Source organism: Alligator sinensis, unplaced genomic scaffold, assembly GCF_000455745.1.
Source record: "Alligator sinensis unplaced genomic scaffold, ASM45574v1 scaffold118_1, whole genome shotgun sequence".
NCBI classification, from domain to species: domain Eukaryota; kingdom Metazoa; phylum Chordata; order Crocodylia; family Alligatoridae; genus Alligator; species Alligator sinensis.
Genome location: NW_005841850.1, coordinates 4,734,898 through 4,757,836, shown reverse-complemented (window position 1 = coordinate 4,757,836; position 22,939 = coordinate 4,734,898). Strand labels below are relative to the sequence as shown.

General features: G+C 47.2%; 2 protein-coding genes across 3 annotated transcripts in view; one reads left to right on the top strand and one right to left on the bottom strand.

Annotated features, from left to right (window-relative positions):
- Positions 1–22,939, bottom strand: part of RAP1GAP2 (RAP1 GTPase activating protein 2) — a 318,047-nt gene that overhangs the window by 278,954 nt on the left and 16,154 nt on the right. Inside the window, exon 2 of one of the 2 annotated variants that reach the window (XM_025210745.1) lies at positions 3,569–3,740. In XM_025210745.1, the coding sequence (XP_025066530.1) occupies positions 3,569–3,702 (134 nt within the window). In that variant the 5' untranslated portion in view covers positions 3,703–3,740. Of the gene's footprint in view, positions 1–3,568; positions 3,741–22,939 lie in introns of those variants that run through there. The other variant, XM_025210753.1, reaches the window with a different exon arrangement.
- The window catches only part of CCDC92B (coiled-coil domain containing 92B), a 55,195-nt gene that overhangs the window by 24,702 nt on the left and 7,554 nt on the right, over positions 1–22,939 (top strand). The window contains exon 3 of the mRNA XM_025210819.1: positions 11,142–11,189. Coding sequence (XP_025066604.1) covers positions 11,142–11,189 — 48 coding nt within the window. The remainder of the gene's footprint in view (positions 1–11,141; positions 11,190–22,939) is intronic.

Sequence of the window (22,939 nt, the reverse complement as noted above, 5' to 3'; positions counted from 1 at the left end):
TCAGTATGTGCCCCCTGCAAAGCACAGTGCTCTCCCTCCTCATGCCAGGGTATCAATCATTTTCCCTTGATTGGGAAGTCTGATTTACAAACTGATGCAGACCCAAAGGGACTAGTTTAGAAGATCCACTAACAAAGACAGGGCCCGAACCTTTCAGCCTTTATAGAGGCCAGCAGTCTCTGCTCATACATAAAGCTCTTCAGTCACTTTTACAAAATAGTGTTCCTCCTGAATCTAGCACTCAAAGGCCACATCCAGACAAGGGCACCCATACAGTATGTGATGCTGCAGACCCATCTGCAATGCCATGCACAGCACATTCAGGTGTTTCCTGCAGTGCAGGGGTTTTTTTTTTACCCCAGGAGATCCTGGGGTCAAAAAAACCCACACAGAAAAAAAGCGGGGCAGCGCACACAGCTGCAGTGCACACCACCCAAAACTAGAGCCTGGCCTGCCAGAGCCATGCTCCAGCTGCCCGCCAGGCTCCCAGCTGCAGGAACACCTCGGCTACAGCTTCCCCTGTCCACAGGACCCCAAGTAAGGCTGCTGGGCCCAGCACAGTTGCTGGCCCCAGCCTCCCCTACCCTACCCAGGGTAACCTGCCACACGCCAGAGGGCATGTGGCATGGGTGTTCCCGCAGGACAAGAAGCCATACAAAGTGTGCTGCTGCTTCTTGTCCCTGGGAAACCAAATGTCTGCACTTGTCTAGACGCAGCCAAAGCTTCTACTGTATCTATAGTACATCCTCTCTGAAGGTACTATAACCCTCAGGATCAGATGCACTCAAGGTCAAGGGGACCAGTGTCTCATCCCAAAGCAGGGTACTTTGCTGCAGTGTTAGATTTGAAATATCCCTGAGACTCCAGCCCTTTCATTTTAGCTTCAGAAAAATAACATGGTCCATACTCATTTCCAATGGGGCAGCTGAGAGTAGTGCATGCCTTCCAGAAATGACAGCTTGTTCTCCATTATTTATACAGAGACACAAACGTGCAGAGGCCTCAAAAATCACGGCAAGTGCTTAGGTTTAGAAATGTGGCAGAGTCTCGTTTGGTGTGCAAGTGGGAAGGATTAGAGTCAACTTGAAAGAAGATTAAAAGAAAAATCTAGGACAACGATTAACCATTTCAGCCCATTTTTAGACAAAATGAAACAAAGGAATTGCGATTTTTTTCCTTTCCCTCTCCCACCCTTTATCTCCCCAGCTACTTGATATTTGGGAGGTTTGTGATAATTAACTAGAAAGACACAATTTGTAAAGGTTTCTGGGTTAAAAGGAAACTATAAAAAACTCTGCCCATCGGCAACCTGCATAAAATAGTTTTTGTAGCCCAAGGCTAGTTAGACGAAAAGAAATGGAATTCTTGGGCTGAGCAGTCATTTTTGTAGCACAGTGTCTATGATTATCCCTGAAGGCCCTTTGTGTCAAAATGAATAGCCATGTCGTTCTTAACTAGGATTCATTGAAATGGGAAGCTGCACGTTGGGTCTGGAGTAACTTTAACTGTAGTAGGTTGGATTTTCCCAGCCTCACTCGCCAAGCAAATACCTGTCACTCACTGGCTGTATGGCTATAGAAAATGCATGCCGCTGTAACTGGTTGAGAGGCATAAGTTTTTGTAGGCAACAGCCTAGACCCTCATTCCTCACTGACCCAGTTAGTCTCTAAGGCAGGGGTAGGCAACTTTTTCTGGCTGCAGGCTGGAACAACCCATGCTTGGTCAGAGGTGTGTGGGTGGGCAGGTGCAAGGACCCAGCTGCCGCCACTGCTTGTCTCCACGGTGGCAGGGGGAGAGCACCTGCAGCTGAAGCCCCACCAAATCCTACCAAAGCCCCACATCCATAGGCCAGCTCCAGTGGCTCCAGAGGCCAGATCCAGCCTGTGGGCCGTAGGTTGCCAACTCCTGTAGTGAGGTGCCTTCTACCTGGCATCAAACTACCATGACTAATGACCTCTCTCATCCTGCTCAAATTGATTATGTCATAATGATCTGGTGCTGGTGTAGGGTCCTGGTTTATGACTAGGACTCCTAGCTGATGTAAGAATATGAATATGTGTAATAAATAAATCACAGCACTTAGGTCCTGATTCTGCAAACACTTACATACATCAATATTTTTATGCCCTAGTCATCCAATGGAAGTCCATAGGAAGTGCTCATTGGAATTGGTCAAAACTAAGGCGTTCCATTACCAAGGGAGTTCTGGCAGTTTAAAAGCTTATTTTCATCTTAAATCTGAATGAAAATTCCAAATTCCCCATGAACTAAAACTTCTGAAAATATTCCCTTTGGAAATATCGGAGCAGCTTTGTTTGTTCTGGGTAGAGCAAAGCAATTTTCTTGACTTTATCATTTTGCACGTGTTACAATAAGCGCAGTATACCAGGATATTTCCCAGATGAGGAAATCAAAAATAAGTCAGTCAACCTTGTGAAGCAAAATGCTTCAATGATTTTTCATCACAGATTTCAGCATAAATGATACATTTCCACAACAGCATTGATATCGTTGAATCAGCAGATTCGAAAGAAAAACATCCCTTTGGAAAATTTTCACTCAGTTCTGCCTATCCATTTGTGCAAATATATGCAATTTAAGCATGTTTGTAAGTGTTATCAGGAGTTGAGGGTTAATTCTTTAATTATGAGTTGTCAGTCAATTGGCTTCTGATTCACATTATTACTCACAGACTTAGATAGCACTTTCTTTTTGAGCCTCTCAAATTGCTCAAGTTACAAACATCACTAACTCCACCCTGCATTCTTTTGCACCCAAAATGACCACTGAAATCTAGGAAAGTAACTGGAATCTTTTGAAGATGCTCAATGCTTTGCAAGATGAGGCCTTAGGGCTGGAGTTTCCATTCCATTTAGATAAGCAATCCAAATATTGGAAGCTTATTTGAAGCTTATCTAAACTCTTCTGAGGTCTGCAAAACTAGGGTAGCGATGGAGAGGTAGTCTCAAGATTTTGCTGTGCTTCTGGTTCTAGATAAGAGTGGTATGTACAGAGCTGCTGCTTAGAAAAGCACTTTGGAGTTCCTGTCCCAGTAAAGGGATGTGAAAAGGGCAAATAGTTATCTGACTATTACTGATCTTCTGAAAAGGAGGAGTTTAGGTACAGGCTTGGCCCATCTTACTGTTCTCAGCCATTCCCAGTTCAAACAGTGCCACAATATAAAATAGGCCCTGTCCTTGCACATCTCATGAAATCCCACTGGGACAAAGCCAAAGAGGCAAAGTTGACCCTCAGTTGCACCAGGAAGTCCAGCTGAACTTCACTGGATTTACTCTGGATTGACAGCGGAGTAACAGAAATCAGAATATATCCCTAAATGTCCAATAGCAGCAGCACATGACATGAGTTATTATGAAACACAATTCTGAGCCATGTCCTCAGCCAGTGTAAATCAGCATAGTCCTATTAAAATCAAAGATCTGGCTATCTGTGTTTTCCATTCTGGATCCATTTCCCATCCTCCAGAAACTTCATAAAAGTTTTGTGCAACCCACACTCAACCATTTGCTATTTTCGTGTGAGGATCAGTTCTAACATGTTGTCTTACCTTTGAATGACCTTCATGTTCATTGTGGAAGGGACCGAGGCTGAGCGCCCTACAAGGTGGTTTTTCCATCTTCTATTCATAGAAGGCACAACAAGAGTTGATGACTGCTCTGCTTTATTATTCACTCCCTCCATAACCAGAGTAGTGAGAGGATGCTTTCCTGGCAGTTGGTCTAGGAAAAAGAAATGGTAGCAGTTAGGACAGGACTAAAACATGTACCCTTCTTTCCCTGAGTGTTTAAAGTCTGCACCCTTTATCTTCCAAAGCATGGCTCACCTGCCCACGGGTTAGGGCAGTACTCACACACTCCACATACCCGCCTGGGCAGGCAATGGGGTACAGTGCTTTTGGGGGTGTTGTGAGGAAAATGGAGTGAGAAACCATGGGCAAACCACAGACATGCAGTGCAGCAGCAAGCAAGCACATACAGGCACACAGAGACTTTCGTACCAACTCTCATGATGTCATCACAAATCTCATAGTAATTGGTTCCCAGGGAAGTAGCCGGGAAGTTACCCAATAACCTTCAACCCTCTTTCTGTATTGTTAAATAATGGACTTTTAAGGTGCGGTCTGTGCAAAAAATGTTGCCAGCGCAGCTGTGTCAGTTAGGCGGATGGATAAATAACACCCTTACCAATATAGTGATGCCTGCAAAAAACAATTTATAGGCACACTGATGGTGGCAAAAGAAATCCTTTTGCTGGCCCAGTTGAGGCACTGGTTTAAAATCTTCTGGCAAAAGACCTCTGATTGATACAAGATGCGTCTCCCCTAAGGGATTTGTTGGCATAGCTCTGCTATAACACTAGCCAGACCAGCTGATAAGGCCTTGTGGCTGTAGGGGAAAACTTGACACTTAGCAGTAAGTGTCATTTGTGAAACCTTACTATTTTTAAGCCTGAATCTCATGGTTTGAACGCTGGGATTTGCAGTTGTGAGGCTGGGTTAAGAGTGGATGTATAGAGGAAGCCATTTGTGGGTAGCGACAGCAATAACTTTTGGAGCGGTCCTAAAAACGGGGAATGAGGCCATGTATTCTGGAGCGCCATCTGCTGACACCTTGTCTGTTATCACTCTAACTGCAAATAGAGAGCTGTCCCTTCATGGGCTAAACACACACACGCAGAGACACAGACAGCTGCATGGAGAAACACTTCCATGCACGTGCACGCCAGCAGAGTTCAGCTTCCATGGGAGCCCTGGCTGAGCAACTGTCTCTTGTGCCCAAGCATGTGAGTTTACTGCTCAAAGTATTTGTATCTGTAAAGTAGGGGTATGCTCAAACAAACCTGCATGTGTACCCGCATGCACACACAGGCGTGTGCTGGCATAAACCTGTAGATAGACCCACGCACACAAGCAAGCACAAACATGTCTGAACCCCCATGTTTTCCTGGAAGATCTGTTTGGTTTGTTGCCGGCAGCCAGCACCCAGGGGTGTTTCTTTGCTGTGCAGCTTGCTTGCTCTAAACCTACCAGCATGGCCTCCCCATGTAACCACCCCTGGGCCTGTGCTAATTACATGAGACTAAAAAACACAGAGGGATGGTGTAAGTGCATGAGGCACATGCCCGGCACACTGCTGCTCGCTGCAAACAATGTGACTGGGAGAGTCACAGTGAGCTACTGCGGACCCCGAGAACGCCGAGCTCCTAGATCCCGCTCTTCATGCCTCAACATGCTTTGCAGATGTTCACTTGGCAAACGTAAAAGTGTCTTCCCCCATTTTACAGACAAGAGGAACTAAGGCTGTTCAGCAACTATATAGATAAGGAGCATCACAATCAGGATCATCTTAGCTCCTGGCCTCATCTCCTGTGCCCAGAGCCCCAGACCCGGCTCTGTCAGGTGGACCGACTCTTTGTTAGAAGATACAGCCGACAGGAGTTCTGGATATTTGGTGTGCCAGGCATGTCCTGCCACCTCTCAACGATGCCAGTGTTGTGCAGTGCCTGAATCTCATTTCTGTGACACTTTTGGGGTTCGGCATGCATGCAGCAAGATGACAGACTGCCAAGCAAGCAAGTATATGGGTCCCTGGGCATCGTATGGAAGCTGCAATTGGAAATGCTGTCAGCTTTGCTGTGTTGCTGTAGCAGCTTAAAGGAGCTGGATGGAGAGGAGTGTGGAGCTGCAGTAAGGGAAGATGAAGACAGGATCCCTGGGATTTGGGACCTGAAGAGGCTCATTTAGCTATAAACAACTAATAGATGCTTCTTCTGAGGAGTAGGCATCACAAGATAGCAGTACCTCCTTTAGCACAGTGATTCTGCAGAGCCTTCCAGTCTTCCACGCAACTTCCTGCAAGAAATTTCCCTCTTCCCTCTGCCCCTTATTCCAGATGCTTAAACAACTTGGTGCAGCAAATGGACTTGAGCATCAAATGTGGGCTTGGTTTGCAACTTCACATTTCAATGCCAACACATCCCCCTAGTCTCAGGCTCTGGGATCATGTAGATCCATCACGGAAATAAAAATGAATTAGGGAAGGAGATGGCTGGATAAGGATTGAGCCTGGAGGTCGTGACAGCTGTTTGCTCCACCATAGACTTCCTGAGGTCCTTGTGTGCCTCCCTTCCTCATCACTAAAATTAGGGATTATAACCCTTCCCTTCCTCACAGGCATGTTGTAAAATGAAATGCAGTAGGGCCTGCGAAGCACTTCCTATGGTGATGGATGCTACACAGGCATCTCAGACAGCTGCAGACTCCATGTCAAAGCCAAGCTCTTATTTCAAGCCCTCAAGCTTTAGAGGCATTGGACACAGGTGATATGCTTGGGGGCAGTCTCCACAGTAAACCCTGATGTGATAGACTGCAAGAGATTTCTAGAGAGCCTTCTGATGCTTTCTACATGGTGTCTTGGTTTGAACATCCAAAATTTGTACCCATTTTTGATATTCTGGCTATCAAGTAACTAGTGTTATCCATTGGTATTTCTATAACATTGGCTAAGTGAAAAAGTAACACCCCCAGCAAAGACTAATAGGCGTCCTATTGAGCATGTGTTGCAGCTGATGACCCAAATGGAGAAAATCCCTCCTTGCTGAATGGCACATGGACAACTGAGATCTCCAAAGTAAAAGGCAGAAAAAATAATGAAATGTAAGTCATATTGATTAGCACCTATGCGACTGAGAGCTGCAAGGGCTTCTTTGAATTACTGGTAGGTAAAAAACACCATGCGGTGCTGTTGAAAAGTATGAAACCCTGGATAGAAAGAGAATTCATTACCCAAGAGGCACTTCTCTTAAAATAAAAACCTCTTTCAAGACCAGAAAGAAATAGCAGGGATTACACAGACATCCCAGGTTTATTTTTAATGCGTCAGTCAGGGTTTATGATATGACAGCCAAGATGGCATTTGATTTGGAAAGTATCTGAATACAATGCAGTGAACCAGTGCATTACCAGAGTCAGACTACTGGGAGCCAGGGCATGACCTACAATGAGAAGTCCCTCCTTGCAGAAGTGTAGATGAGGACTGGGTGCTGATACTGTTTGTACATTCAGGAGATGCAGCACTAAAAGCAAAATCCATGGCAGAGGCAAATGAGGCTTTAAGCCACCCTTGCACGGCCTGCGTTCTGGGTCACTGCTGGGGCAGGTGCATCGCTCTGCATAAATTAGGGCAACTATTGACTCTTCTAACACACAGCCACTTCCAAAATGGTACCTACAAGCTGTGTCATAGCCCAGATCCTCCACAGCACCAAGCACTGCAGACATGCCCTTCTGCCCACCACCTCCCCGCAGCACTGTACAGAGGTTTCTGGGGTAGGCAGCATAAGGTGGTTACAGCTCTGTATGGTGCCTGCCCAGGAAGATTTCTCCCTGGCTGCTTGCAGCATCTTTACAGCTGAACCATGGAGGGGCTGAGTCGTGGACAAGAATCTCTTGTCTGCTCTCATTATGTACTGTTGTATTCTAGCAACACCTCGAGGCACCAGCTGCGATCAGGGCCCTGTTGTGCCAGCCCTGTACAGGCATATATTAAAAGAGCTCCTGCCCTGAACAGCTTCTCATCCAACCTGGTATGTGGGAGGACTGCTGCAGCACTCTTTTTTTGTAAAGCAGCAGCATCCTTCTGGAGGACAATGGATCCACTGGCTAGAACAGGGGGAGAACAATGGATGCTATAGAAAGAACTCAACATGGTGTTTAAACACATACGAACACTTAGATACTCTACTGCACCAGTGAGCACTTCAGAAATGCTGACACTCAGCCAGAGACAAGGGGCCAGACTCTGCTCCTGCATACCCTACCTTAGCGCTATTGATTTGAGCAGAGTCTCTCTGGGTTTGTATTGGTGAAACTGAGACCAGAATCCTGGGTGTCTTTTTCATCTCTTCATGTCTCCTACAAGTCTATGAAATATTAACAAACTGTTCATCTGACTGGTGATGTATCTGTGTGTCTGTGCGTGGGAACGAGGAACAGCCCAATAAAGCAAACTCTTTTCATGGAAGAGCAATGAAACCTATTTCTAGGACTGACTGACACGATCACAGCAGCTCTGCATAAAATAATACAAAGGCAGCCAGTCTGCAATGCCTTCTTGGCAGTTATTGTTAAAGGTTCAAGTGTAGTTATTTCTTTTCCCATTAGAATAAACTATGTTCGCCCAGTCCCTTGGCCTCTGAGGGAGTCAGGATACACATTCTCTTGTGGTTACAGATATTTAACTATTTGGCAGGCTCAAAAAATCTCCAAGCCAAATTGTTTGGGTTTGTTTTTCCCTCATGCTTTCTAATCTGCACATGCATTTCCCTTCAATGACAAACTATTGTGTTTACATGATAATTAAAAACAAAACCCTGATATTATCTTGAACAGTTCCCTGTTCAAATGTTGATGGTTGGCTGCATGAAAATTTGAGTCATTAATATTTACGTGCAATTTGAAAATTGATCCAGGTATGAATATTAATGATGGTGTATAATGCAGGAGCAGCTCCAACCAAATTTACAGCTACGTCGGGCTAGACGTCGGACACGCACACAGTTATGCAGTCCCTGCCTCAAAAGTTTGCAATCTAAGTAGGCAAGACAGACTACAGTGTGTGGTAGAAAGGTTATGGGCACGACCATGTCAGTTAAGGGTGCAGGCTTTTTATGACGATCATTGTGCTTCTGCCAATTCCACATTAGAAAGTTGCCTGATGCTATTATTCCTGTGTCCTAGTCAGCAGATCCCTCTCACCAGCCAGCTGGCCTTCCCCACAACGCAGCTGCTGGCTGGTTCTCCTCTCCATCAAGAGTAAAGAGGACAATCCCGTGATACGTGCAGCCAAATCCTATTTCACCTTTATGTGTCTAAGTGGCCCCTACCTAGCCACATACCTGCAATTTTGGGAGCTCAGCCAGTTTTGATTCCACATAACACCAAGTATGTCCTGAACCTTTAGTTGCAGGAAAGCCAAGCCTTTGCCAGAAAAGTGCTATAAGCCCCCGACTGTAGACCAGGCACTACTTAGAGCACTCCCCAGCCCTCCTCTTGAAGCTGGCTCACTCAGGGAGACGGGTGCTTACTCAGCATGGATGCTGCCTGGAAGGGATGGGGCCCTGGCTTCTGGCCCTGGTCCTTTGCCCTTATGCTGTTTATCTAATGAATATTACACATGAGGTATAGAAGACCTATCGGGGAGCAGAAGCCTGGCCCTGAGCCCTAATCCCTCACTACCTTCCTTTGTATAGAGTTCTGCCTCCACTTTACCCTGGTGTAAAGCCAAAGGATTTGGACCCTGGTGTTGGCTCAGCTGACAGGACGGCCCTCCTGGACTGAACTGCCTCCCCCTCCTTTTCCCTGGAACACACGCACCATCCTGCTTAGATTGCTAATTTGGCTGGGACCAGCACATGATTCATTAGCAGAAGGGAATGGATTGGGCCTAGCCTCTGCATGCCAAGTCATTTGACAGATGCAAGGAAACAAACCCTCAGAGGCTTTTATTCACCTCCTGAGTTTACTGCTCTCCATTATCCTCATGTAACGGGCCTGATCCTGCTCCCAGTGAGTTCAGCACGATCGGATCAAGCCTCAGTTCTACAGATAGCTGTAAGATCATTATCGTCACGTCTGCTGCACGCAGTCCTGGGTGGCATAACTCAGCTTGGTACATGAGTACACAGCCTGCAGCCTTGTATGATTGCAAAATATCTTCCCTATAATCAATCAAGGGATTTCCCTAACATAAACACATGTTCATTAGATTTGTACTGCTTTATGCTATGGCAGATAAGACAAGAACACAGGCTGCATACACCTATCTTCTGTTTAGGGCAAAGACTAGGAGTTCAGAGGCAATTTGGCTAACAGCTACTTTGGGAAGAGAATTAATCTACGTGATCAGGAAAGAACTCTGCGTTCCAGAGACCAGTTGAGAACTCTACCAGCAAAGCCCAGGCATGTGCAACATGTTGCTTATCATACATTATACATCCCCTTCTCATGGCAGGTCCCCCGAGGGTATGAATCTAACTCAGCTCCCTTTTAAAGGAGCTACACCTTAAGACAGAGATTGGCAGCCCCTGCCATGGGTGCTAGAGCATGGCATGCAAAAGCACATGCACCTCGGGGTGACATCAGGGAAGGGCCAGAGCTGCGCTGCCACAACAAGGATCAGGCCCCTTGCAGTTACCCTGCTGTCCAACCCTGGCACACCAACATCTGACAAGTCAAGGTTGCAGGTGTTTTTGGCACTCTGCCCAAAAACATAGCTGACCCCTGCCCTAAGATCAAGTGGTAGAAAATGTATTTTTGGCCTCAGAGGTTCCAGGTTCACTCCCAAGACTGCCCAAATCTTACCCAGATATTCATTTACAAGCATCATCCAAAACAAAAGGTCATTGGCTGATAACATCCTAAGGACACTGGTGCTGTACTGTTTAATAGGCATCACACATGCTACATTAGGTAACAGGTTTAAAGATGATTTTAAAAGCTAAACAGTGCCAGGAGAGCGCCTTTGAGCACCTAGTGCCGGAGACAAGAATGTTCCACAGGAACATAGAAGGAGCTGAGAGAAAGAGACGGGCGCAGGGAAAGTAAATCATGAAATATTTCAGAAGGCAGTTTACATTCAGGTCTATTTTCAGTTCATTGGTCTGCTCTTTGTCCTGGTTTCAAGCACCTAAAAATGGTTCAAATGACCACACAAACAACTCTGTGTTTATATAGCCAAGTCACTACATGAAGCAAAAACAGACCGTTCCCTTGCTACAGCTGATGGGGCAGTACCTGTAATTAGGATGTTGGTTACGCCGCCGAGCGGGTAGTTGTCATTCAGAACGTACAATCTCCATGGCTACTTAATAACATATTAATACTTTCCATCTAACAAGCAATATCTGTTTTCACATCCGTGGCTCACTGAATTCTCTGAAACAGAAACACTTACCATTCGGGGCTGGGCTCAGTCTGTGAGACATCTGTGAGAGCCACTATAAATTACAAACCATCAATCAACAAGCTTTTTAAGGAGTAAATGTGACAATGAGTCAATGCAGAGAGCCGAGGTTGCAAAAATGATATTTTTGTTTAAATGGCCCTTTGATTTCTCTTCTAGAGCTGACCCATGATCTTGAAATGAAGGAGCTGGAAGCCCGTCAGCAAGGTAAGATCCAAAGCTTTTGCATGAGATAACCATTGAGATTTGGGATTTGACAGCTCCGCCAAGAGTGACAAAGCTGGCTACTGCTTCCCAGCTGCGCGTGGCCACTGAGACACAGCGCACCTGGAAATGCATTGCCGTCTTGGAGAGGGGACTGATGGAGCTGGCCTATATGTATGTATCCAAGAAATTTAAGGTGACCCAACTAGCATTGTGAAGACAATGCGCATAACACAAAGCACATGAAATGATTGTCCGAGTACTTGCTAGGGGGTGTAAAGTGGCCTTAAATCCCTGTACACCCATTTCAAAGTGTGCTATACCTGAATGAGTGTGTCCTTCTGGGTATTTTACATGGTTGAAATGGCTGGCCGTGCTTTTACTTAAACGCATTGCCTACATATCTTTTGTTGATTCACCTTCATTTTCCCTGGTGTCCCCATTAGGTAAACTCAGCGTGTCTGAACATCTACGGAAACACTTAGGCAAAAGCATTACAAATATCCTTACATTGCCTCACTAGTCTGAATCCACCTGTAGCTTTGACTTAACCCTAACCTGCAGGGACCAGCTGTAGGGGATTGGAGTACAATGTGCCAGATCTGCAAAAAATATTAAGTGACCGATCCTACAGAGCAAATAAGGAAGTTGTTAGTGCTGCCAGCTAAGGGTGCCATCATTTAACTCAGTGAAGTTGTACCTTTGCATTACAGATCCACAATTCTAGACTTGTACCCCATGAATTGTGCATGAGATTTATCTAGTATTTAGGCTGATCTGGCTTCATCTCTGAGATGGCTCATTTTGCTCTAGAGAACAGTGCTTCTGTGACAGAGTCACTTGACTATATGGAAGTGGCCTAAGATTATTATTATGTCTATGCTGGCCACCTATGTTGTGATGGCATTAATTTTCACACGAGGAGATCTGATCAAAAAATAAGACAACAATTTCGCTAAACATTTTAGAACGTCATTTTACTTTCCCCCCCCCCCCCCCAACAGACCCATTTCCAGTTTTTTGCAACCCTTTTACTGTTGTTTTTCATGGTTAATTTCACGCAATCATTACTTTGCCCCATTATCAGAAAGCTCTGGTTGCAGAAAACCACCTAACTGCAACTGATTTCAGTCAAATGTTGATAAAAATTAGAGACTTTCTCAGTACAAAACACCCAGAAAATGTCAACATCGCCAAAAGTTGCTCACATGACCTTTCAGTTTTCAAAACTAGCCTTTTTTCAATAAGAAAGGCACTTCTTTGTGTGTTTGAGTCACTGTCAGCCTGAGCTGGAGCTGAAATGCAGAGCTTTGCATGAAAGGCTTCGCAACCTAGTACCATTCCCCTTGAGCCAGTTAGTTCCCCAGAGGGCAGCACTTCCATGGGTTTGATGTTCACGCAATTACTCTTCAAAACTGCAGCACATGCAACAAATCTAGGGGGCTGAGCAGAATCCTCTGTGCAGGTGGCACTCGAAATGGCTTCGGCCCTTTTGCCTACGGGCTCACAGATCTGTGCGCCAAAGAGAAGGCTCCCTTGGGCTTTGTCATAAAGACTTGCAAAGATAGAGAAGCGGATTTAAAAAAAAAAACCAGGGGAGAGGAGAGAAATAATTTACCTCTCTCTGACTGAAGAGAGTTAACAAGTCTTCTGCGAGCAACAGCGTCTGTGGATCTTAGTGGGGATTATACACAGAAAATAATTACATCACATTTTTACTAGACAAGCCCATGTCAGTCCTAATAAACCCTCTGAAAATAGGAAGCCTCATCCATTGGTGAAAACAGGGAGCTAGGCATTAGGTTTCCTGGTTCTGTTTTCAATTTGAGGTATTCTACTGATTTACGAGGCTCCCTGGGGTAAGTGAGGCAGGGGCAGATTTTCAAAAGCACTCACATCCAGATCTTCAAGTACTCAACACCCAGAAGTGGGTGCCCAGCTGCCATGTAGGCACCTAAACAGAGTGATGTTCAAAAGACCGCTCTCACCCCACCACGTATGCCCAGATGTTCAAAAGACCGCTGCACACATCGTGTTCCCAGTGGGCTGAGCTCTGTGGAAAGTCTGGCCTTAAAGCCTGATCCAGCTCCCAGTGACACCCGTGTTTCAGGACTGGTCCTTTAATCTCACCATTTACCCTTGAGTAAAATCTCATAATGTAATGTAATAATATAATGCTATTTGCCCCTTTCTATCGATATTCACAAAGCTGTGATAAAAGCCTCTGCAGAAATGCAGAACAGGAGGGAATTGGACTTGAGATCTGTCTGACTTCCAAGGGAATAAATAACTCATTTAGAATTGGCTCACCTACTTGAGAAATTTACTTTTGGGGAGGGGTGGAGGGGAGGCATTTGCCAGTCAAAGGAGTCATTGAAAATCCAGGCACGTGTGTTGCATGAAGGAGCAGCCCCTCCACAGGCAGGTCCCGGGCTCTGATTTCATCTGATTTCTTATTATCAGCAAGTAGCTCTTCATTCCTCTCCTCCTTTTGACATTGTTCTTTTGTTAGAGCCTTTTTATCTTGGTGCAGATGGAATAAATACAGCTATTCATGCACACGTGCATGCACATGCACACACACACACACACCAATCTCTCCACCCCCTTATCACCCCTCCCGTCACCACTGGGATTATACAGCAGACTGCCTCACAGGCTAGTGCAATGGTATACAGTGAGGGACTGAAGAATAGGTGGGTGGTCAAGCAGGCACCTTGCCTCCTTTCCTTCAGTGCCATATTTCCTGGGTCATCCTCATTAACTAATCTCAGCACATGAGATGTGAATCCTCCTATTTTTTTGGCCCCTCTTCATTTCCAAGTGGATAGTCTTGTATTTTAGGGCTGTTACCATGTGTCAGCAAACCTCCCCAGCCCACACATCAGGTAGGAATTGCCCTTCTCTTGATGTGACCTAGAAGATTAGCAGGGCCACAATTCTCCACAGCCCCAGAGGGCCAAGCCTTTGCATTGAATCAGTTCTGTTGGAGGCAGCACAGACTTGGGGAAGGGAAGAAAGTGAGGGGCAGAGACAAAAACCAAGAGGCGCTGAACTCCAGCTCTTCTGAGGAAGAATGGTCCAGTGGTTAAGACCTTTGGTTGATGGCAGTTCCTCTCCCAGCTTTGCTACAGACTGCCTGGGCAACCTTAGACAGCTCAGTTAGCCTCTCTCTGCCTCAGTTCCCCTTTGCTAAAATGGGATCACAGCAATATCTTACCTTGCAAGGGTGTTGTGAGGATAAAGGTATCAAAGATGTGGCAATAAATGGTGAAGTCATCTAAGTGCTGTCAATCCAGGTGGTGAACCAAGAACTCAAGATCTTACAGATTGTTCCAGGCAGAAGAAATGGATGAAAGTCAAGTATACTCAGGTACTTCTATACTGAGTCAAGTCCAGGAGCACTGCCAAGAAGCAGGCCCCTCCTGCTTCACACACACCAGCCCCTCCCTGACTAAGGGCAGGTAGCTGGTTTACAACCAAAATGAGGTTTTAGTCCAATTCACTGCAAATACCACTGTCAGGTCCCCTTGCTGGCAGGCCCAGTGGAGAGGGTAAGGACAGAATGGGTCACAGAGACTGAACACTGTTCTCAGACCTAGTAGTGGTCCTTTCAGATCAAGGGTGAAACCACACAGTGGGTAGCTTGCTCTGCTGCTTCTTCTTGCAGCAGCTGCACCATATCTCCAGGGCCATTAAATGCAGAGGAAACAGCTGGGTGCCTCTTCAAAGAGGGTAAGGAGGAGTTGCGCACACAGGAACTACCCTTGCAAATGCAGACCTAGTAGCACTGCGCCACCTTGGTGCACCCCGGACATTTCTCATTTAAATCTTGAAGCTCTGAGTAATGCCAGCCTGTCTCCTGGGCACTTGCAGCAGAAGGTGGCTGCCGCATAACCCACTGGGCAGCACAATAGGAGGTACTAGGATTAAATATGATAGGTGGGTAGTTAGCACAATATGTAAGCAGGCAGGCAGGGCAGAATGATGGACAGACTGATAAAATAAAAAGAAGCCAAAGCAGATTGAAAGAAAGGTCCCACGGATATGCTGTGTTACAAAGATTGGCAGAGCATTGATTTCAGACCCTTGAACCCCAGTGTGAGGAAACCCTTCCTCCAAGTCTGTTTGCCTCTTCTTGACCTTTAACTCATGGGTCGGACGGCATCTCTTACAAGCTCTGCTCCAGGAGAGGCGTGCGGCACTGGTGGCCAGCAGGGGGCACTGGGAGAACAGCAGTTCTTGCTCCCGGGAGGGTGGAGTGGAGTAGAGAGATGCCTCCCCAGGGCTCTGGATCCACTCCCAACTGCTTACCACTCCCACCTCTCACCAGCCCTGCAGCACAGCAGGGCCCAGACCTTCCCGTCAGAGCTGCTCACTCTTTAAAGCCTAATCAATAGGAGACATGGATGTGTGCCAGAGAAATGCAATGCTCTGAGCCTGCGGGGCTATTTTTAGAGCCTCACGTTGTCCGGCTGATCACAGGACGTTGTGCCAGGCCAAGCAGCGAAGCAAAGCCTGCCTGCTTGACAGCCTCTGTTCACCAACCCAGGCAGGCATACGGCCTGCTGTTGGCTGTGTTAGGGTGTCAACAGCTGTGAGCTGAAACATCTGGGAGGAAGCAGAGTGGCCTAAATCCTTCCTAGGAGCAAATCAGGGCAGAGGGTGAGAGGGAAAGGAGATGAGTGGGGTATGGGTTGGAGGAAGTAGGGGTGGGAACTCCGATACTCCGATCTTTACCGCTTTCAGCAAATCAGCCATGATGAGGGAAAGTGGCACTGCCTTTTTGGCCTTGCATGGAGCTCCTCACCCTGCCTCCCAGATGCTGGTGAAGTGCCAGGGCAGAGCAGCATTTGGGGCATGGACTAGAAGAGGATCAATGGAAGACCGAAAGCTGATCTGAGCAACCAGCCAGGCTGCCTGTCCCGGTGTCCTTGAGAGCCAGCACTAGACCAAAAAGGTCTTTTCTCTGCCAAAGCAAAACGGTGGCTTCTTGCATTATAAATCCAGCCTGTTCACATACTCCAGTTCCCTTCTTCCCAAGTTTCGGTTTCCTGGTGGGAGGAACAAAGCCCCGAAACTGAGCCGGCCACTCCCATCCGTAGCTGGTGCTTGATTCCCAGAGCCAGCCCAGTCCCGAGCCAAGTAGATGACACACGTCTTCCTCCCAAGGGAGCAGTGAAGGAGATCCAGCCTCACACCTGAATGACTCTTCAGTGTTCAAACACCCATCATTGAGCAAATGGGGCTGTTGCTGACACAGGGTTCTTGAATCCAAGTGAATGTTGTCAGCTATGTTTTGCTGTCTTTGAGGTGTAGCGAGGCAGCTGACTCACCAACAATATACTGTACGGGAGACCATAATTTCCACTGAGCACCACCCACATGGCTCTCCTCAGCGTTCGGCGCTGCAACAGCTTATGAATGGCAGTATCATGTTCACTACATTTATGGGCCAACAGTTTAAATTAAGGTGTCATCAAACGATTGCTCTTCAAGTGCCATTCATGCAATAAATCACTTGATGCAACTGCCTCCCTTAATACCTCATTATAAAGGTAATTAAGAGATGATATAAAGTGGTTACAAGCATCTTGGCAAAGGCAAGGTATTGATTAAAGACAAGTAAAGCAAACCTGGGAATGTCTGAAGCATAAACTGTGATGGAGCCCCTTAACAATCAGCCTGTTTTATGTCCTGTCCCCAAAATGGTTGTTTTCAGGGACTTTCAGTTAGAATAATGTAAGGCAGATGGACCCTTGGCCTTCTCCATGCACAGATGTTGCACTAGTGGAACTTCAATGTTTGGGCATCATCGCTGTCCCCACCTGGCTGGGGTGTTTTACATTACAGCTGTTCTAGGCTGTCAGAGGGCCTTTGCCAGCACTGTTCCTTGGGAGCCTTCTAGCCCCCAAGGTATATCCCAGAAACTAGACTGCGGCTCCCTTGTACCTCAGTTCCCTGCCTTTAAGATGGAGACCATCTTTATTATTATCATCCACATCCTCAGTACCAAGGAGCCCCTCTCACAGAGCAGGACCACCATCGGCCCTGTGCCAAAAAACACCAGTCTTTCCTTTCTCTCAGCCTTGGTCCATCTTGCCTGTGTAGACATCAAGGGACCTTAAGGCCTGCAGGTACTACCATGCATATAATAAATTATCACAGCCAGATTGCCTCTCCTGTGTCTTGCTCTTACTACTGCTCTACAATTTTACTAACACAGAGAGAGAGGCCATCTTTCTGCCTGACTTCCTGCCTGTGTGGATGGAGAGAGATGAACCACCTGCGCTACCTACACCCACTCCGGGAGATCACAGGAGGAGTTCAGTGTGTGCACTCACAGCTGCCCTGGCCGCTCTGTCTCCTGGATCAACAATACGTGTCATGTCCTAGAGAGACTAAAGGCACCCGACACTTTATGGCCCCACAGCCTTCTCCCAATGGACCTTCTGCCTGTGTACTGGCATACAACTTCAACCAAATTGGGCTTTTTTTTTTTTGAGGGGAGCTGGAATCTATATCTGAGGGCTATGAGGACTCAGAGGCAACATCCAGGATTCACAGGGCCTCAGCAGTTGCTGCTAATGTCTGCAGGGACCTTGGCTAGTGCTTGCTACAGGGATTCCAGCACTAACCCAGCAACATGCAAAACCCCTGCTGATGCTGCACAATCCTCCTTTTCTTTCCTGTGGAGTTTTCATGGACTTGGTGCAGCTGCTGGCAGCCAGCACTGACTTTGAGCAGTGCCCTTTATGGCGCAGATAATAAATCACATTCCTGGCAAAGATGCCTACGCCTTTGCAGTGGGTCAGTGTTCCCGGCTTCTTCGCACTCAGCCTCCCATCTTGGAACTCAGTGATGATGACAGCCTCTTAATCCCAGGCACCAGCTGAGCACTAGTTCACTAGTTCATTTGAGTGTTTTTAAAATCTGGGGGGGATCACCCCCTTATCCCTTCTAGGACTGAAGGGGTTATCTGTAAATGGAATCACTGCACCATGCCATTCCAGGAAGGGCCTGACTGAGATCTCAAGATAGGCTTTGAGCAAAGCACCAGGTAGACTTTCGATTAGGGCACCAAGTAGCTCCAGCACTGGCTGATGAGGCTTTGAAGCCTTTCTGTGCTAGGACACAACTTCCAGTCAGCTCAGCCTTGCTATCTCCCCATTCCTGATTCTGGGCAATGCTGATCCACCGCCCAGAGAGCAGTCTGGTGTCAAGAGCACAACTCTTTCCTTCCTCCAGGCTCTCCAGGACACCAGCATGACCATAAGGAGGGTGCAGGGGAAAGAAAGAGCCCCATGTTGCAAGACTCGTGACAGAATGACGCTGACAGCAGGGCGAGGAAGGCAGCACAAGAGCCAGAACAGAACAAATAAGCTTTGCCAAAACTGGCCCCAGCAGCAGCTGTGACAGATAATGCAAGGAGAAGCAGGCTCTGCATACAATGGCAGTTCTCTCCACCCCTTGGGAACAGCAGCTGCCTCTTAGTAGGGCAAGCTGATGCCAGCACTGTCTCAGGAAGATGGAGAATTGTCAGTCCCAACCCTGCTGGTCCAGCCTTAAAAAAAAAGCGGGGTACAGGCAGCAAAGGCAGCGGGAGTGATGTCATGCTGAAGGCCTTTCTGCAGTCGCTTCTTGTGTCGTACAAGGGGGATGGGGACAGAGACTGAACAAAGCAATCTACAGATGCTGTTTCACACAGCAGGAAGGAGGAAGGGACAAGAGAAGTGTGTGCAGCTGTTTGGGGAGAAGTCCAAGGATGCAGTGATAGAGATGCAGAGCAGACACCTGCATTGCACCAACAGAACAGGAGGAGGAAAGCCTCAGTCTACAGTGATGTCAGCCTCCTGCCTGGGGGCAGCCAGGGAGTGTGTTCTCTGCAACAGGAATGAGAGCATGCAGAGGAGCCACACCACCGAGCTCAAACCTCCCCAGTGTTTCCGTTTGTCTGGATCGGGGCAGTCCTTCAAGCCCAGCCCTGCTTTAATGCATCTCACCATTCAAAGCAGCTTACTGAAATGAGAATGAATTTCACCCCTGCACGATGGGAAGCACATAAATGTACTTAGTGCCTAATGGGTGGAATAGGATCTGGCCCACAGGGTAGCTGTGCAGCAGCCTCAGAGCTCAGGCAAGGGCAGCTAATGTTTATAAGTGAATGCAGTTACAAATGTGTGTGCACACACACATACACACACACTCACTCTCCTTCAGAGCTGCTCACCAAAACTCATCACAGACAAGGAAGATACAAATTAATCATGCAAACAAAATACAGGGGCAACTCTGAGGCCTGACTTTCTGTCTTTGCTTGGGCAAAACTTCCACTGCCTTTTAAGACCAGTTGTTCCAAACACAGGATCTAAAAATTAGGTTCCTAAATCCTTCCTTAAACATCTGAATATAAATGGCCTGATCCTCTGAGGTAAGGATGCTACTGCAATAGAGAGAGCTGCAGGGGCTCAGCACCTTTCACAAGCAGCTTGTATTAAGGAACCCAATTATGCAATACCCTCACTGGGAAAATCTGCCCTATACATTTGCTTCAAAACCTAGGAATTGGTCTGCATAAGGATGGAGTGATTCCTGCATCAGCAATGCATCTTTTCTCAAACGTTTGGTAGCCCTTCACCTTGCATATAGATTACCAAGTTCCCTTTTCACAGAAGCCATGATAGAAAAAATAGTGACATTCCTTTGACTAAGCCCTACAGTGTCTGACCATTGCAGCTTTGCAATTGCTGGCTGCAGCACTGAGAAGGGGGAAAAAAGTCCCCATGCTCTGTGATAAGTCATTACCGTTCCTACAAAAAAAGTCATCCTGGCTCTTTCCTGCATCGGAAATGGGGTGACTGTGTGTTCCCACCTGCATCATGCAGACCTACTCCATCTCCTGGGCTGGATCCTGTACTGGGTGTGAAGAACAGGGAATGAAGGTCACAAGAGCTGCTGTTCATTATCTTTTGCTTTTCATTTGCAATTCCTGAACTGTGACGTCATGTCAGCAGGGCTGTTGCTTGGGTCTGTCCTTTGCAGCAGAGGAGGCACAGAATGGCGAGATGCCTGGGAGCACAGAACTCCCCCACATAGGCTGGGGATTTTTACTGCAGTGCAGTGTTTGTAGTGCAGCCAGTGCACAATGGTTTTAAAGGCCACGTCTCCACTGCCCCTGTGCTCAAGAGTATGCCCAGAAATGGGCATATCTCACCCTCTCCCCATCCTGTGCCAAATCCTAGAGACTGGAAAATGTGGCTGCTTTACAACAATGCTGACCACACACACCAATAAACAAGTTCAGGACACAGAGCTCCAAGGTAGCGCATTACCTCCTTGAAAGGAGCAACTGGGTGGGGTGTGCATCATAGAGATGCTCCTGGCTGCAGCATGGCAGCAGCATATGTGTGCGTGAACTGCATTAAGGGGCAAATGGTTACCCCTTAGCCTGGGCTATGTGTATGCCCTTGACTGCCCTCTGTTCTTACAGCAGATCCTCACCCGTGGATCTCCCCACTGGCAAAACAGTCTACCTGGAGAGGGATAGGGGCACAAAAGTGCTGGCTGCAGTCTGGAGGCACCCAGAGTATGGACAGGTGGCTGGGGTGCAGTCAGGGTCTGAGCAGAGAGGAGATGTACTGATACTGCAGATGGCAGGGGAACTAATAGAGCTTGGCTCAGATTTCTCACCAACTTTCCTGTCCCCCCAGCGCGGCTGTCCCTAATGGGAAAGGAGCACCCCCAGCACTCCCAACAGTGACTCAAGCCTTCAGTCTGTAGTTGGCTCTGGAATCCATCGGTATGAAAGGTGTCAAAGGAATGGAGCTCAAGATAACAATTGTTGCTATTATTAGTGGTAGCTCAAATTGTGCTTGGTTCATGGCTCACACAATGAGTACATGTCAATGTGAGCAATTGCTAATTATCAAGTCTTCCATCATGCTCTCTCTGACAAGCAGGGAGCTATGGAAAAAAAATACTCTTCAGTGCTGCAAAGAAAACAGTCACCTTATTAATTCTGCCCAGCATGGCCTGGTGCAGCAAAGCTAATACATTCATATTTCCCCTCTGGGAACTCTAGATTCAAATCCTGGCTCAGTTGCAAATGAAAATAAGTTGGGTGTTGAAAACCATCACATAATCAACAATACTTGCTCAGGAGACACCTGAGATAGGAGCAGCAGGGATTTTCAGGTCAGGATCAAGCTGGTAGAACAGAAGGCAAGGAGGGCCGCACCCAGAGGGTGGTGGTGGACGGGTCTTATTCGACCTGGAGGGATGTGGGCAGTGGGGTTCCCCAGGGACCCGCACTGTTCAACATCTTCATCAGTGACTTGGGCAAGTGGGTAGAAAGCACCCTGTTCAAGTTTGCAGATGGCACTAAGATGTGGGGTGAAGTGGGTACACTAGTAGGAAGGAACAGGCTGCAAGCGGATCTAGACAGGTTACAGGGGTGGGCCGAAGAGAACAGGATGAGGTTCAACACTGACAAGTGCAGGGTGCTGCACCTGGGGAGGAAGAACCAGCAGCAGACCTACAGGCTGGGGAACTCCCTTCTCGCCAGTGTTGAGACAGAAAAGGATCTTGGAGTCATCATTGATGCCACAATGAACATGGGCTGACAGTGTGGGGACACGGTCAGGAAGGCCAACCGCACCTTGTCATGCATCCACAGATACATCTCAAGCAGGTCCAAGGAGGTGATCCTCCCCCTCTACACGACACTGGTCAGGCTGCAGCTGGAGTGCTGCATCCAGTTCTGGGCGCCGCACTTCAGGAGGGATGTGGCCAATATGGAGAGGGTCCAAAGCAGGGCCACCCACATGATCAGAGGTCAGCAGGGCACGCCCTACGAGGAGAGGCTGAGGGACCTGAACCTGTAGTTTCAGGCTAGACATTAGGAAGCGCTATTTCATTGTCAGGGTGGCTAGGACCTGGAACCAACTTCCAAAAGAAGTGGTGCTGACTCCTACCCTGGGGGTCTTTAAAAGGAGGCTGGACGAACATCTGGCCGGGGTCGTTTGACCCCAGTACTCTTTCCTGCCACAGCAGGGGGTCGGACTAAATGATCTCCTCAGGTCTCTTCCGACCCTACCAACTATGAAACTATGAGTTTTGCCCAGCCATTGCTTACCTTTATGCCTGGGTTTAATTGGTTTCACAAATTCTTAGTTTCATACGCAACAAATTAAGATCAAGAAAGAAAGGGTTATTTTAAGCCACAAAGCTAGAGGAGCAACAGTTGATTGATACTTGGAATTGTGGGAATGCCTTAGCACTTAAAACCTGGCTGAGTGATGACTAGCATCTGAGAGGATCCAAACCTGAATGTGTAGATCCAAGTGGTAAAGCTTGGAGTGATTGTTTCATGCTTTATCACACCATACCTTTTTTTTAACTTATTTGCCATTGTAACTAGGACCTTGCCCTGCTACTTCCAATGGAAGAGAGACCTACAGAACCATCATCTGACAGTCAAAGTACACTACATGAACAACAACAAAGGTTTCTGGGATTTGAAAACATTCATTTAAGGGCAGCTTTTTCCAAAAAGCTCAGGGTGCCCATTGAAGACTGGATTTTCTAGATGTCAGCACCATTTGTAAACGTCTTAATGAGGCAGTCAGACTGTCATCCAGGGCTGACCCAGGAACACTCCCTTAATCACTGCAAGATCATTTTTGCCACCTGCGGCAGGTTCTCACCAGTAGAAGAAATGCTGACCTTTCCAACCCAATGAGAAGCAGGAATAG